We start from the raw sequence: 17,125 nt of genomic DNA, 5'->3' as shown, positions 1-17,125 counted from the left end.
CCCCCCCCCCCCCCCCCCCAAGAAAAGCTCTTCATATACATAATCGTTGTACCTTCCCAGATCCCATCTATGTCAACAATCTGAGAGAGAACATTCTTCTTACATCCGGGCATTTCCTTTCCTCCATTTGGAAAGAAATCTAGGTGGCCCACAACTTGGCTCATTCCAAAACCTGAGGAATTTTTAAATATGGGAAAGTTGATGTTAATGTAAAGACTCAAAACACTCTAAAACACTCTTACGTATAGACTCAAAAAACACTCCAGGGGGACAAATTGAGGAACTCACCCAGGTTGGGGATTATGGGGGCAGCGTCTGTGTGAATTACATCCACAAATTGGGCATCGCTGGGGTCCAGTCGGACTAATTCAGGTGTGCCCTCAAAGCACGGTTCTGCTGGATCCAACCCTAAAATAGGATGCGTCATGTCAGTGTCTATCAGTGGACATGCATGTTCACCTTTCTCTTTAGAGACATGAGTGCAGCTTTGGTGGTAATCATGAGTAATGCATGCAATGAAATAAGCTGGTTCTTCCCTATCTTACCAATTTCTAAGGGAAATCTGTGTCTAATTTACTATTTGCATTAAAGTGCATTTTCCTCAAACCATGGAATTTGGCCCTACTTACGGGTGCTTAGCCGTTGGGACAATCCCTGTCAATAGCACAGCTACAACAGAAGAGCCAGACTCTGCGAAACACTGGACTCCTCAGAGGTTTTCAAGCTGAAAGAGTTCCACCTATACTATAAACTCCTGTGAGGGCAAGGATCTTGGCTTTCATGGTCCCTGCGGCCACAGCTTGGCAAGTGCCTGACCGAGCAGGCTCTCATAAGCATTTATGGGCTATGAGAAAGAATGTTCTCTCCAGCAAGTTAAAGAGATATCCCAGACACCCCCACCAATGCAAATGTAACCAACTTATCCAAAGTATTAAAAAAGAGAATCAGGGGGTCGGAGACAGGGGATTTGGGAAGAACATAAAGAAGGGAAGATGCAAGAATAAAGTAATCATTTCCTGAAATAGTCACTTCCCAGATCCAGGATAGCAAAGTCTTTCTTATAAAGTTACAAGGTTGTTGTAGGACCTGGGTATCCAACATATGACTCCATTGGCTAAAGGCAACCCGTCTGAGATTCGTAAAATCATATTTTTTATCTAATTAGCAGCATGTAGCCCAGGCAGCCCAGGGCACCCAGACTATCTGTCCCCACCACTCTCGGGTCGTGGTTCATGAGGACTGGACTCATTATCAATTGCTATGAAGCAGAATATAATTAATGATACATTTTTGAGCTCTTTGGGTTTAATTCTATTTGCTTCTATTATTTATGCCATTTCTTCTATTCGCCAAACTCATCCTTTGTGAATACCCGACAAAGAGAAAATAGATATGAATAAGACTTCCAGATGGTCTTAATTGACATTTTAGTCACATGCAGTATTTATATGTTAAACAGGGCTCTGTAGACTAAAGATTGGTATTAATAACAAATTCGTAAGGTCTCAGAGCATACCGATTTCTCTGATCATGTGATCTAATTCGGAAAATGTGAAAACTTGTCTCCTCAGGTAAAAGCAGGTCTGTGCCAAATTTCTGTCTTTTTAGACCCCGTATAGGCTTCATTTAGTCCAACTTTGCAGCTTTGACCAACCTGTGATTCGTCCAATGGTCCCATTTGTCCTCCTTCCTGACTCCCCAGCAGCGTGGGCACCTAGACTGTGGCCAATGACATGGACCTTGGAAGGTGAGTATCCAAATGACGACTGTTGGAAAGAAAGCTTCTTCAGAATGTTTTCAAACTAGCAAAATTCACGATGGGCAGAAAAGAGAACGCTCTGAAAACTCAATTTTTAAGAAGAGAAGCTTCTCCTTTAAAGCAGTCAATTTTCATGGATTTTTCTTTTCATTTATCATGAGAAATGGCGATGGTGTAATGTTTAAACTGGTGGAAGTAGTGTTCTCTTTTATTCTTCTACTACGTAGAGGGGACTCTTGATGGATATTAAGACTTGTTACCCAGAGGTGGTGAAGCAAGTATTTGGATTAGAAAGTAATGATTATTCTTCAATAAATGGTGTTGTGAAAACTTGACAGCTACATGCAAAAGAATAAAACTGGACCACTTTCTTACACCATATACAAAAATAAACTCAAAATGGATTCAAGACTTAAATGTAAGACCCGAAACCATAAAACTCCAGGAAGAAGCATAGACAGTACATTCTTTGACATCCATCTTAGCTATATTTTTTGGATCTGTCTCCTCACGCAAAGGAAACAAAAGCAAAAATAAACGAATAGAACTACCTCAAACCAAAAAGCTTTCGCACAGTGAGGGAAACCATCAGCAAAACAAAAAGGCAACCTACTAAACGGGAGAAGGTATTTGCAAATTATATATTTGGTAAGAGGTTAATATTCAGAGTGGACAAGGAACTCATGTAACTCAATATAAAAAAACATAATCTGATTTAAAAAATGAGGAGAGAACCTGAATAGACATTTTTCCAAGTCAGACTTACAGATGGCCAACAGACATATGAAAAGATGCTCAACATCACTAATCACCAAGGAAGCACAAATCAAAGCCACAATGAGGTACCACCTCCCACTTGTCAGAACGGCCATCATCAAAAAGACAACAGATAATAAGCATTGGCGAGGATGTGGAGAAAAGTGAACCCTCATGTACTGTTGGTAAGAACGTGACTTGGTAGAGCTACTGTGGAAAACAGTATGGAGGTTCTTCAAAAAATTAGAAATAGAACTTCCATATGGTCCAGCAATTCCACTACTGGTTATTTTTCTGAAGAAAATGAAAACATGAATTCCAAAGGATATATGCACCCTTATGTTTATTGCAGAATTGTTTACAATAGCCAAGTAATGGAAAAAACCTAAGTGTCTGTCAATAGATGAGCAGATAAAGAAGCTGTGGTACAGACATACCATGTTTTATTATGCTTTGCTTTACTGTGCTTCACAGATATTATGTTTTTTGCAAACTGAAGGTTTGTGGCAACCCTGCATTGAGCAAGTCTATCGGCACCATTTTTCCAACAGTATTTGTCCACTTTGGGTCTCTGTGTTACATTTTGGTAATTCTCACAATATTTTAAACTATTTCATTATTATAATATTTCTCATGGTGATCAGTGACTTTTTTTTTTTTTTTTTTTGGGGGGGGTGGTATGCGGCCTCTCACTGCTGTGGCCTCTCCTGTTGCAGAGCACAGGCTCCGGACGCGCAGGCTCAGCGGCCATGGCTCACGGGCCCAGCCGCTCCACGACATGTGGGATCTTCACGAACCCATGTCCCCTGCATTGGCAGACAGACTCTCAACCACTGCGCCACCGGGGAAGCCCAGTGACCTTTGACATTACTATTGTAATTGTTTAGGGGCGTCACAAACTGCACTCAAGTAAGATGGTGAACTTGATCAATAACTGATCTGCCGCTCCACCAACCAGACATTGCAATATATATTTTGGCACCTGAAACTGATAGAATATTGTGTGTCAACTATACTTCAATTTAAAAAAAAAAAGAAAAAGAAAAAAATTAAAGAAGAATAAAAGAAAAGAATAATGAGAGCAATTACTTAAGCACTTTCAGGTTTAAGATTTTCTAAGTTTTTAGTTACCAGCTCAGGTTAGCTTGTTATCATTGTGCTTCTCTTAAAAAGATAAAAACAAACAACAAAACCTCTGCTTTAATCTTCAGGTTGACATTATCATATCAACTCGGCTTAATAACTGGTAAAATTAAAAGAAATAATGATGGAATTCAGTAGAAACAATCTACCTGGTTGGTTGAATAATAGCATTTAAAAATCAGTTTATTCACCTTAATAGGCATATTGATGAAATATGCCTATCTAGATTTTTTTTTGCATTTTTCTTTTTAATCACGGAGAACGCCAACTCTAAGTAGGAAAATACTTTACCAATTATCATACATACAGCAATTTTTCTGGAAGAGAATCCAGAGAGCAATGTGCGTGGGTTTTTGTATAACCCAGAGGTAGTTACCTCAAGAACGTCAATGAAATATGCCACTTCTGCTCCCACAATCCGGATGTTCTGTGAGGCTTGTGTGTATCCAGTTCGTGAGCCACTTTTCCAGTCCACACAGATGCAGTTCACACTTTCCACTTGAAACAGGTTCTGATGGAAGAGACACAATAAATAAGTAAATAATTCAACATCTTTCCTAATTACTAATTAACACTCTTGAAGACCAGGATAAATTCCCTCCTTGACCTACACAATATCATGCTCGCTTTTTAACCCCAAACCAATAAACAAAACTTTTAATCTGTTATGGTTATGGAATCCTTTTTAAAGCTTAACATTGGCTCCAAACTAGAGATTTGGCCATAATGGGAACTGGATTCTTGGGATTTCTACAGCAACAGGTGCATAGACATTTGTTGCAGGGAAAAGGGTATAAAATATGGTACAATGGGTTGTCTCATTAGAGCATCATAAACATCACAAGACATTGTCCCTTACAAGATTGCACCTCAGGGCATTGCCTGTCTTGTTCACTTCTGTATCCTCAGTGCCTGGAAAAGTTCCTGGCACATAGTAGGCACTCAGTAAATATCTATTAAATAATAGAATAAATGAAAGACTATGTTAGGACCCTTTAAATATAGGTACTGAAGGCAAATGAGTAAGCTTCTCCATGATGGAAATACTAATCAAAATTTTTGTGCGAACACGTTTTATTGTACATGACTGAAGTTATTTCACATAAAAATATAAACTTTCAGATATCTGCTGGAAGCCTTTTTGGATGGGGGTCAATGATAGTTTCATGAATGCTAGATCTGGCAGGAATTTTATTTATTTGAGTATTTATTTATGCATATCCCCACCTGCTTTCCAAGAAGAATTTGAGAATGCAGCAATAAGAGAAACCATCTCCAATTGTTTCATTTTACAGATAGAAAAATCCAAAGAGGGGAAACGATTTGCTAGTGTCCTGGTTAGCTAAAGATAGAATCAGAACTTGAATCTACTGCATTTAACCTTCTAATTTAATGTACTCATTCCTCCATTATAATGCCCAAAGCCAAGTCAAATGCAAGAAAAACACACTGCTTTCGGATCTCAGAAATAAATTGTATACGCATCTCTGAAAATCTACATACCTTTTGAGCTGAGAATCATTTACTTATTTTTTCTTCACTGTAGTATAGAAATCTATTACTACCCTCCCTTCTACCCCAGCCCAATAATCATCACCTATAAATTATTTTCGAAGACAAGTTGTGGTTTTACTGATTATTTTTAAACTTGTGTAGTTAATTAGCCCCTTCGTTTTAACTGTCTTCAAGATCAGTCGAAACTCTCTGGAGTTAACTCAGATCAGCCTTTGGCTTGAGTCACAGGCAGGCCTGAAATAAGACCTCTAAAGAAATGATTGCATCTTTGCGCCACAGCTGGCCACAAAATCTTGATGAAGAAATGAATCAATGACAATGTTCCTTAAGCACTAATTTATTCTGTTTGATTTTCTGTCTTTTAATTCTTCATTATCACAGGGCACATAGCCAAAGGCAAATTTAAGAAAATAGGATCACTAGTGCTGAAACAACAGAAGCCAGAAATGAAAATCTACACAGTTTTCTTAGCTATTGCTACCATAGGAGATAAAAGAGTAGCAAGGGAAAATAATTAGTTTGGGCAAAATGAATTATCTTAGTTCTTCACACAGAAATCAAAGCCTATTGAAGAGACTAAAAGCTATTGAAAATGCAACAAATGTTGCATCAGTATGGCAACATCTGTTGCTAAAATTTAGAAATATCTCTGTATTAGTTATTAAATAATCGCTACCCAGAGCCACCAAATGCCTGCCAGCCTTGCTGCTCTGACTGTCCCAGGTCCCCTCCACCCCGTGTCACCTCCTGGACCTCCTCTGGGAACCCTAGGCCCAGTGGGGTCAGAGGATCCTCCAGCCTCACTGTGGCAGGCATCTGTCCTGCCTGGGTAGGGCCTTGCCTTCTCTGTTGTTAATTATCACTCTGGAAACAAACTTCCCTTAAGAGATTTACAGTCTCACCTTGCAAATGTTGTGCAGCCAGCTTTCTTCTCCCTTGTCTATGAATCCATGAATAATAAAGACAGTTTTTCTATTTGTTTTGAAATTGGAGTCTGTGATAATAGATGGATCTGCAACAAGTTTCTATTTGGGGGAGAAAAATGTTTAATGTCAAGTTTCTGAAAATATCAAATAGAACTGTTACGAGGAGGGAAGTGGCAGATGGGAGAAGACTCCTGGGACTTGGGAACCTTGTGAGTAAGGATTCTCTCATTACAACCAAGCTATTCGCAATCATCACCAAGTCGATACTTTCCAGATGTCATGACATTTTTGCATTTGCTGTACTTGGGGTAATATGTCTGCTATAATATTGGTGGTAGGGTCTTGTCTCCACCCAAAGGAAGGCTATGTACGTGTGTGTGCGTGTTTTATAGATACAAAGTATGTCGGGAGGTTATACATAATACTTAGAGATTATATATATGTCATATCCATATTTAGAATATTGTATTAAATGGTACCATAGAGGTAGAATAAAAATAATATCAAGTAATGGATACTTTAAACAAATTATCAAGCAAACCTTTTATAAACAAGTTATATAAGATAATACAGTCACTGTGCTAACAGTCTACAGAGGTGCAAATTCCACTGTCTGATTTGTTCTCTTTAGAAGACAAAATTCAGTATCCTTATTACATAAAACAGATGAAACTTAGTTCTGAAAACCATGAGTGTTCTTACTTGAAAGTTGTCTGGGTTCTCGTTAGTGTATAGGAGGAAACGAGTGTTGACATCTTTTGGAGACCAGGGCAAGATTTTGAGGGGTCTTTCTACAATTCCTGCCCAAGGGGAATCGTCACTGAAGCAGCCAAGTCTTTCATAGCAGATTTCTTTTCCTGCAATCACCCAGAAGTGTTAGTTTCACCAGGATGTTCTTTTTGATGGTCTCTCTGACAATACATGAGTTAAACTACATTTTGTGGCATATTTTCTTCCTCCACATCTTCAAACACCTTCCTTTACACACACTCACAAAACAGCTTCAACAGACAACATCCCAGCTAAAGAGAGGCTGCTGCTTCTAATTTCCACTATGCAGGACCGCCTCACTCCCCTTCTGTCTCTGTCCAGTCCCATGCTAGGACTCATTTGAGCCTCTCAACTCAGATGTCTTCTCTGGGCCCTTGGTGCCCAAGAAGGGAGCAGTCTGGTGTCCCCAGGTCTTGGTAGTAGGGGGTGAGGCGCTTACCTCCTCGTAAACATCTTCTGGCATTGGGCTTTGGGTTGAGAGCTTAAGTTTCATGCAAATGCCAAAACTTTACGTCTCTCCCTGGATGAGTATTTAGGTCTCTGACCTATATCTGAGGGGCATCCTGGATTCTTGTGATGAAGAAGCTGCTCACAAATAATCAAACAGAAAGCCCATGGTTTGACACAACTCTGTGATTGAATGTTAACCCATAAAAGAACAACACAAAGGAAGGGTTCTCCAGGGGGATAAAGTCTCCATTAATAGTGGGAGCAGGAATAGGGGTAGTAGTCATTGTGGGCGCTGCATTCTCGATATGTGCCACGTGCCGGGCAAGATGATCTACGTGACTTATCACACCTAAGCCTCACAGTTACCCTACAACAGGGGTGGCATTATATGCCCAGCTCACAGATGAAGACAGTGAAGCACAGAGAGGTTAAGAATTTTACTCAGGGAAATACAGTTGTGGCTGATGGAACCAGGGTTCAAAGCTTACGCTTGACTCCGAGCTAGGGTTGCTAAATTTAGCAAATGAAAATACAAGTTAAGTTTGAGTTTCAGATAAACAATAAATTTTTTATTATAACAATAACAATAAATTTAAATTTTCTTAACTTAAAATTTTATTTATTATAATGATAAATTTTATCATTTATATAACTATGTCACATATTCTTCGTTTTACCTGAAATTCAACTTTAACTGGGCGTCTTAGCTTTTATCTGGCAGCCCTACTCCCAGTGCTGTGCTCCTAATCATGGATCTGTCCCCCTTGCTCTACTTCTCATCCTCATAGTAGCTGGAATTCAGGTGTTGTAGCCCTTCTTCCAAGTATTGAGCAGCAAGTCTCTTCCAGCATGACATAAATATTTTTTCTTACCTACTACTGCTCCCAGCAACAGCGAAAGTGTCCAGATTAGCAGCATCTAAATAAGAATTTAAAATATAATTAAGTCTGGCTAAGTAAGTTCTTAAAAGATTGGGATAATTCAAGTTCAGTTAGACCTCTGAGGGAAAATGGGTAAATTCGACTAAATTAGACCTGGTAAACATGTTCCAGACTCACCATGGCCGTTCTGTCAAGTTCTGCCCACAAGATAGCACCTAGAGGTCCTTTTATAGGCAAACCTTATCTTTTTGAGCAGTTCCATGGAAAAGTGGCATGAATAAAGAGGAGGTTCCAAGGATGTATTTCTAATTTTAATCATAAATAAACCAAGATTGATAGAGTAGGTAAAATTTTCCACAGTACTTTTGGAAAGATGAGGAAAGGGTAGATAAGCACAGTTCTCTTTCAGTGTGATTATACAATGCTTAGAATCACCATAATTTCATTGTAGTGAAGGTTCTAGCCTGCCCGTTTTTTAGTTTACAGTCCTCTGTGCAGGTCTGTGGGTATGGGTGAAACTAAATTGTTTTCATAGATTTGATAGCAGCAGTCTTGACCACAAATACTAAAAGCTTACCAGCTCATGCAGTTTTTGTACAACCTTGCCTTACCTTCCAAAACAGTGAAATAGAGGCATTTCTACAAGAGAGTTCATTTCTTTTAGGAAAGCTGTTGACAGTTTATTTTGATAGTCCATAGGACTAGTTTATTTCTCAACAATAGCATGGAGGAAAGAATAAATGAACTGATGAAAGGAACTGGGGGTACTTCTAAGAACATAGAGGTGAAATCAGTGACCCCATCACCAAATGAAATTGTGCATAAGAGAAAAACAAAATTCAACTTGGAAAAAAATGGTCTGGGAAATATAATATGGAAGAGAAGTATTTGATAGAAAAGAACTGGTATGTTTTCAGTTGGTGATCGCATTGCTTAAAATTAATTTTAAAAAGACTGGGATAGGCTACTATATTTAAGAGACTGGAGCATTTGGCCTGACAGCATCACAGCTATAGGTCGAATCATATGAAATTGTCATGTTTGTAGGTCAAAAATGGTCAAAGGATTCAGTTCCCTGACAAAGTTTACAGGTACAGAAAAAAAGCAAGAAAATTATTTGTGTATGAAGAAAATTCAGGAATGTTGGGCAAGGGAAATGTTAAAATCAGGACAGAAGTTGCAAGGAAGGAATCCCATGGATGGGAGCAGTGGCAAAGTCCCACTGAATCCTTCATGTCTCAGCATTTAATCCTATCCTTAGGGACTCTTCTCCAGCACTGATTAGGTTGGTTTCCCTCTCTCCTCTAGAAACACCTCCCTTCAGAACTAGCCTCATTTGACACCCATCACAATCAGTTGTGGATCATAAACTCTGAGAAAGCTGGAATTCTCCAGGCCTTGTTTTACGTCAGCATCTAGACATGTTGGCATGCAGCAGGCCCTGAACACATCCCCCATGAATGAAGGAACAAACAAATGAGGAAATGAATATAAAAAGCAATATAGTTTGAATAATTTCTATAGGAACAACTGCCTACACAATCTCACAGTAAAGAACTGTGATTTTTAACTGAAAACAAGCAAAGTAAACAAACCAAAAAAAAAAAAAAAAGGAGCCAATGTTCACTCTGGAGTTGACTATAAAATAAAATACCTTCTGTGTGAATTACCAACTAATTCACACAAGATTTCTAAGTTGGCATTTTAGATAGTACAAAATTTAATCCATAGTTAAGGAGACCTTTGTTCAATATAGGTTGTAGAATTAGGACCAAAAGTCACTAAGTTCTGAAACAGAGACTAGAGTTCATGGAGAATTTTTTTTTTTAATAAACTAAAATAAGTTCAAATTTTATCGTGTTTTGGGAAGAGTCAATTTCCCAAACTGACTTATAGAAGCTAAGAAAGGAATTGTATGTAATCAGCAGTCTATCATGTCAATTCTGGATGAATGACTTCCCCTAAACTCAATCTTGCTGAACCCTTTAGTTCGGTTGTAAAATTTTATGAACTATATTGTTCCATTCACATCACTAACATGCTATCTATGTCTGTTTATAGTGTGTATAGGAGAGATTGCTGGCCTCTTCCTACAGGGAATAGAACTAAACTCTGTTACCCAACCTGTCTTGCAGTATGATATGCCACGTGATCCACTGGCCAATGAGATGTGAGCGCACACACGCACATCAGTTCTAGTCTTGTTCATAAAAAAGCCACACGTGATCTGCCGTATGCCTTCCTTTCTGTGGCTTGATGCAGACAAGAACAGTGACTTTGAAGGCCATGTGTTGAAGCTGGTGGAACCACAAGCTGGAAGGAGCCTGGGTTCCCTGCTTAGATGAAAGCCACCCATCAATCGCTAACACCCATTTTGAACTTTACCTAAGCAAGAAATAAATTCCTATTATGTGAAGTCACTGATATTTCAGGGTTACATCAACTAGCATTACCTCAACCAACAAAGATTATTTTATTGTGCAATGACTTCTGCTACTTCCAAGAACAGTTCAGGTACCAAACATTGAATCCTGGGTTGCAAATTTTACCATGAGATTTGGATGCAAACATTATGCAAAACATTAATACTTTGCCAGGTTACTTTCCAATTCTTGGCTTAAAAAATCCCCTTTCCTGCCACTTCCCAAATTATAAAAAGTAATTGCCCAATTCTTCACTCTATTTTTGCAGAATTTTAATTTTACTGGGTATTTTTCAGTTCAGACCCTGATAGTGACCATTGTTTCACAAGGAACCTGAGGCCATATGATACTTCAACGTTTAGTGAGAATTCACCCAGTGTTGCCTGGGTCCCCAGATGCAACTTACTTGTAGTTAGAGCAGTTCAGTGTGCTGGGTACCTAGGAAACTCTCAAGCACCACAGGCAGGTGGATTGGAGCTACCACCAAAATTCTGCTCTCCACTAGCTTTTGTTACTCCTCACATCTCAGGATTGTGGGCTAGAGGGTGGGCCCTGTGAAGGCTGATAGAGCCACGGCAGTCCTTCTCCAGCTATTGCATGGCATTGAAAGTGGGCTTTCATTGAAAAATAATTCTATGTCTCCTGGATTCAGCAGAGCCCTACATAACACTGATTCAGTTTTGACTCTGAAACCTTGGACATGTAAAAATAAAAAGATAAACTTAGATGTTTCTAATCCAGTAGCCATGTTTGTAGAGGAGTTAAATATTGACATATGTTTAGGCTCTGATTCTGGCAGCCTTGTGATAACAAACTCCAGGTGAGAGAAAGAAAGACCCTGGGACACCTGTGCAGACAGATAACTGACATGTTAGCCAAACGGGGTCTCATTTACTTAACCTTCACAGAGTCTGTCATGTCCTCCCTTATCCTGCTCAGCCCACAGCCAGGGCCTTCAATGGGAGGGAGAATATGCCTACATGAGAATGCCAGCCTTCCCTGAGCAGAAGGAGACTGCAATAATCTGAGGGTTATTGTGGCCTCACACCTTCCAGAGCAACCGTCCTGCCAAATGTGAGGTGTTTCTGGGACTTCCCTCGTGGCGCAGTGGTTAAGAATCTGCCTGCCAATGCAGGGGACACAGGTTTGAGCCATGGTCCGGGAAGACCCCACATGCCACGGAGCAACTGAGCCCGTGCACCTCAACTACTGAGCCTGCGAGCCACAGCTAATGAGCCCATGTGCCACAACTACTGAAGCCCATGCACCTAGAGCCCATGCCCTGCAACAAGAGAAGCCACTGCAATGAGAAGCCTGCGCACCGCAACGAAGAGCAGCCCCCGCTCGCTGCAACTAGAGAAAGCCCTCATGCAGCAGTGAAGACCCAATGCAGCCAAAAATAAATAAATTAATTAATTTTTAAAAAACACCAAAACACTTTATAGCTGAGTGTGCTTATTAAAAAAAAAACAAAACAAACGTGAGGGATTTCAGTTCCCCCAGACTCAGGGACTGAAATTATAGTCAATCCTCCTCTGTTATGTATGAAGATGGTTTACTTTGTGAAAAAGAAGAGCAAGCATACTTAAAATTTTATAGCATTAATTATTCAGTTTTACATACTTATAAAGTATGCATTTAATGTCCTGCAGAACCTGTGGAAGCTTTAGCTATTTTTCTTATGAGGATAGTGAGACTCAGAGAGTTTAAGCAACATTTCCAGGGTCACACTGTTGGTAAGCAGGAGAGCTAAGTCTTGGGGACAAATTCTTTCCTCCAGCTCCAGATGACTTGCGTAAATCCACAAAAGGCCATGTTCTCCAAGGCTGTGTTACAGTTGATCTAAAAATGGTCAAGAATGGGTACCGTAGAAGATGTTAAATGTGTATGTATATATATATATGTATAAGACTGGGTATCTGCTTTCCAAAACAAAGCCACACATATCTTTTAGATAACTTGTTTTATTTGTATTTTGTTCCCTTACTACTAATGCAGCAAATGGCAGTATTTTTTCAAACGGAAATGCAACTTTTGTGATATTAACTATGATAATCATTTCTTTCCTGGGCCATCACACTTCTAATTGCTTTTCTTGCCCTCAGGACACTGTCTATCCTCTACACACTGCCTGATAGTCGGGTTTAAAATGCAGGCTGGCCACTATTGTTTTTAAAACCCCAGCCCTGTGCTTTCTAGATCAGCACAGCCTAATAGGAATATACTGTAAGCCACATTTTAAAAAGTAAAAAGAAATAGGTGAAATATATTTTAATAACTTATTTAATCTAAAATACCCAAAATATTACCACTTCAATATGTGGCACATTTCAAGGGACCACATGTGGCTAGCACCTATCATAACAGATAGCACAATTCTAGATCAAATTAACTCTTCTTATCACAAGTAAAGCTTTACAGATATGGTTACCTTCTCTGAGGTTTTTAACCTTGTTGCATACCCATTTGGTCCATTTTCCAGCCACTCTGAACTCCTTTCAAGACATGAGCTCTCAAGAGAGTTTAATGGGATCCAACTACAGGGTACTTAACGAATGGAATAACAAGATTTTCCAGATGTCATTGAGCAGGAAGAGACAGCAAATAGGTAGAGAGATGCAAAATTCAACAGACCCAGAGATCACAGCTTGGATACTGAGAGCTATGGTGAAAGAGGGACAAAAGAGAGATAGCAAGCAAAGGAAAAAGAAAAAAGAAAGAAAGAAAAATATTAAACTAATAATTTGTACCAATTTTTTTTATACCTAAGATGCTTTGGGGGTCAGACAACTAGAAACGACCTGAAGAACCCCACAGAGAGGCAGGCAAAGCCAGAGGCTGTCTCACCATGTGCATTTCATAACCAACCTTGTAAGGCAAGTAGCAAAGTCCACTTAAAAAATTATAAGCTGAAGGATTTCTACTTCTAGTAAGGATGGAGCAACTGGTATCAGACTTGCCCTTTTACCATAAATAATTAAAAGTTTGGAAAAAAATATATATAAATGATTTGCAAAGATTGAACAATGGGTAGTACAAGACTGTAATATGGAAAAAAAAGGAAAACAAATGAGGTGAGACCTTCAATCACTGGCATTTCCTGGACCCCAGCACAAGGAGGGAGATTCCTATTAGAGCAAGGCAGGCTCATTTTGCTGAGGAGATAGAGAGCAGAGGCTAAAGTAGTTAGAATTTGCAGAGCAAAGTACCAGAGAGCAGGAAGCTATGAAGACGGAGAGTTTTCAGAAATTGGCACGGGTGTCCGCTTGCATCTTTGGATAAATACTAAGCTGTGTTTGCAAAGAGTAAGATCTATGAGGCTGATTAATAAAACAACTGTTAGGGAAAGACCAACTATCCGAGGGAATTTATAATCTGAACAACTCCTGGAGTAATTAATAGCGCATAAGGAAAATCACAGTCAACACAATAACAGATAATTAAGCCAATTACATTTTTTTTGTTTATATGATGACTATAACTTTGTCTAGAGAGTACTGAACACGTAGCTGAAAAGCAAATACTTCAGATGAGGCAGTAATTTGGATAACCGAAGTTATATTAAATATAGTTTAAAGTGAAATTCCATTTTCTCTTAAATATCCTTTCCTGGATAAGCAGTTATATAAAGTATTTCTTAAATGTATGAGAAAATTGTGTGAGTCATAAAAATTACTGGAAATAACATCCTACTTTTTATGGGTGATATCATTCCCTAGTCATTGCCATGTCACGACAAATACTTTCCTCAATTAAACATTACAGGAAGGGCAAAGATATCTTGCAAAGCTCTCTGAGTTGAGAACGCTACTAGAATAGCCACTTCTTAAGTGTTTACACACCATAAATTCTCTTATGAAATCAGACTCGATTACACATTAAAGACAATTTTTTTCCTAGTTAGTATCCTGATCAGGATATACCAATGGGATAGATTACTGTCAATTGGATCAGAATCACATTGAGAGACAAATTACAGTCATGAAGGAAAGTTTGTACCTTATGATTCATTTTTTAGTTCCCAAGAGCTGTTCTGAATAGTTAGATCATAGATAAATGTGTGAAAAAATTTAGAAAAAAGACTGATTCCTTTAGATGAGTCTAACTCATTAATGGATAATGAGAATCAGCTCAATGTTTATAACAAATATAATTTCTCCAACAGTTTTCCTAGCTTTCCCTGATCTAGTAGAATCCTCACAGAATACTGGAAGTTTTCGGAATAATATTTGAAGTTCTTTTGCATAAAGAAAAAGAAGTACATAATATCAACTATTTAGCAAGATTGACAAAACATAATACTTTCCCAGGGAAATCTCTTTATACACATAATGGTTTTACAGTCCCCAGACTCAGTCTCCATCTGCAGAGTGTAGGAGAGAATTCTTTTTACATATGATATCTCTTTCCCTTTGTTAGAAATCTGGATTCCTGCTACTCAAAGTGTGGTCCATAGGCCAGCAGGGTCAACGTCACCTGGGAGCTAATTAGTTAGGAATGCAAAAGCCACCTGAATCTGCTGAGTCGGAATCTGCATTTTGACGGGGTCTGCAGGAGATTTTGTGGCACATTGAAATTTGAGAAACACGAATCTGGATGGCCCCAATTTGGCTCATTCCAAAACCTGACATGCTTTAAAAGGGAGAAGGTGAGGTTACTAAATTGCCAACTAAAGAATAAGAGCTGATCACCCTTGGAAACTGGGGTCAAGGAGCTTATCCATTTGGAGATGTTGGGAACTGCATCTATCAATACAAATATAGCAAATGAACCCCGTGAATGAGGTCTTTAAAGCACCTGACCTGGGGTAAAATTTATATGGGAAACACATGCTCTGCCAGCTCCAAGATTAGCATCAATAAAAAAAGAACATCGGGCTTCCCTGGTGGAGCAGTGGTTGAGAGTCCGCCTGCCGATGCAGGGGACACGGGCTCGTGCCCCGGTCCGGGAAGATCCCACATGCCGCGGAGCAGCTGGGCCCGTGAGCCATGGCTGCTGAGCCTGCGCGTCTGGAGCCTGTGCTCCGCAATGGGAGAGGCCACAGCAGTGAGAGGCCCGCGTACCGCAAAAAAAAAAAAAAAAAAAAGAACATCATGCTTACCACCTACCCCTGGACACTGGATTTCTAATCACGTGGTCCAGGACTGAAAACACTTGGAAACCACTCTCACAGGCTAACATGTAACTATTTGAAGTTCCCTTTTAAATGCATTGCGTTCTTAACCCAGAGCTGCAGGATGGACAGGCTGTGATTTGCCTGGTGGCCCCATCTGTTCTCCTTTCAGCTTCCCCGGGAGCTGGGAGCCCAGGGGTCTCCAGTGATGTGAACCTCAGAAGACAAGTGCCCACTTTTGGAGAGTAAAATTTCTTCAGAATGTGCCGAAATGAGTCAATAATAAAATAGTGTATGCAGTGGGAACCTCTGGCACCTTGATTTGCCGAGATAATCTGACAATAACATCTACAAAGGAACAAGGGGATTTAGGTCCACTTGAGGGAAGACATGAAAACATTCCAAATATTCCCTAGCCATGATATTTTTCTTTATTTTTATAAAGAAAATAAAAGTACATCTAATTCTTAAGGCATCAATAGTTGTCATGGGTCATTATCTTGCCCCTCTACTGTGAAAAGAAAGCTAAATTTAATGATGAGTCGTTTTAAGATCTTGCTATTAGAAAGTAACCTAGGAAATTGCTTTAAAAACTAATAATGAATTAGTTACTTAATCCCATGAAATTCAAGTCTAAGAAGGTTTTCATACCTCTTCCTGCTCAGTTCAGCTTTTCATTTGTTTCTTGAGGTTCCCTATAGCACAACAAATTTGATATTTTGGATGATTTATATCAATTTGTTAAAACTGAAACTAATAACGGATGAAATTCAGTTTAGAGACCAAATTAATTAATTAAATTGCTTTAGATATATTTATATCTTTTAAGCAGAACTGATTGCAAATGAGGTCAAGCTGGCTTCTGAATGAAGTTTAAAAATCATTGTCATTCACAGTAGTTTTCTGTTGAATTAAGGGGAGAATGTGTATAGATGATCACACTTATACAAATGCTTTGGAACAAACTCCTGAGAATGGAGCCTGTGGAACCTGGTAACAGGTCAGGTTTTTTCGTTTGTTTGTTTTTTTGACACGGCACATTTTGTAATTAGAAGTCTTTGTGATTTTCCTCTTGACCATGTGAAAAAAAGGGGAGATGCCTTGGGAAACTACTTTGCAGTGTTACCTGGTCCACAGTTATCTGCCCAACACCCACAAAAGATGCATGTCAGCTCCCACCACCACTCTGTGGGACCCAAGTTTATGTCTTTAGCGTACTTTCGCTCCTGTCAACACAGTCGTATTTATTTCTTTCACCTGAAAAGTGCACGAACTCTCTAGAGAAGTAGTAAATTACTCAGGAAACAAGTGTCTTCTCTTTGAACACATTTTGGGGAATAACATAATATCACTTCTATCTTATACATTCTCATGCACAGGGTTAATCT

The 17,125-nt window shown here is 39.2% G+C and overlaps 1 protein-coding gene across 2 annotated transcripts in view; it reads right to left on the bottom strand.

Moving 5' to 3' along the window:
- The window catches only part of LOC112406947 (pancreatic triacylglycerol lipase), a 19,597-nt gene extending 11,359 nt beyond the window's left edge, over positions 1 to 8,238 (bottom strand). The window contains exons 1-7 of one of the 2 annotated variants that reach the window (XM_024756052.1): positions 8,193 to 8,238; positions 6,802 to 6,956; positions 6,076 to 6,198; positions 4,035 to 4,169; positions 1,655 to 1,766; positions 289 to 408; positions 53 to 172 (exon numbers count right to left, since the gene is read on the bottom strand). In XM_024756052.1, coding sequence (XP_024611820.1) covers positions 53 to 172; positions 289 to 408; positions 1,655 to 1,766; positions 4,035 to 4,169; positions 6,076 to 6,198; positions 6,802 to 6,956; positions 8,193 to 8,238 — 811 coding nt within the window. Of the gene's footprint in view, positions 1 to 52; positions 173 to 288; positions 409 to 1,654; positions 1,767 to 4,034; positions 4,170 to 6,075; positions 6,199 to 6,786; positions 6,957 to 8,192 lie in introns of both variants that reach the window. The other variant, XM_024756053.1, reaches the window with a different exon arrangement.
- Positions 8,239 to 17,125: the final 8,887 nt, after the last annotated feature.

Source organism: Neophocaena asiaeorientalis, unplaced genomic scaffold (genome assembly GCF_003031525.2).
Source record: "Neophocaena asiaeorientalis asiaeorientalis breed wild unplaced genomic scaffold, Neophocaena_asiaeorientalis_V1.1 scaffold85, whole genome shotgun sequence".
NCBI classification, from domain to species: domain Eukaryota; kingdom Metazoa; phylum Chordata; class Mammalia; order Artiodactyla; family Phocoenidae; genus Neophocaena; species Neophocaena asiaeorientalis.
The sequence above is the reverse complement of the archived record's forward strand: the minus strand, read 5'-3'. Positions and strand labels throughout refer to the sequence as shown.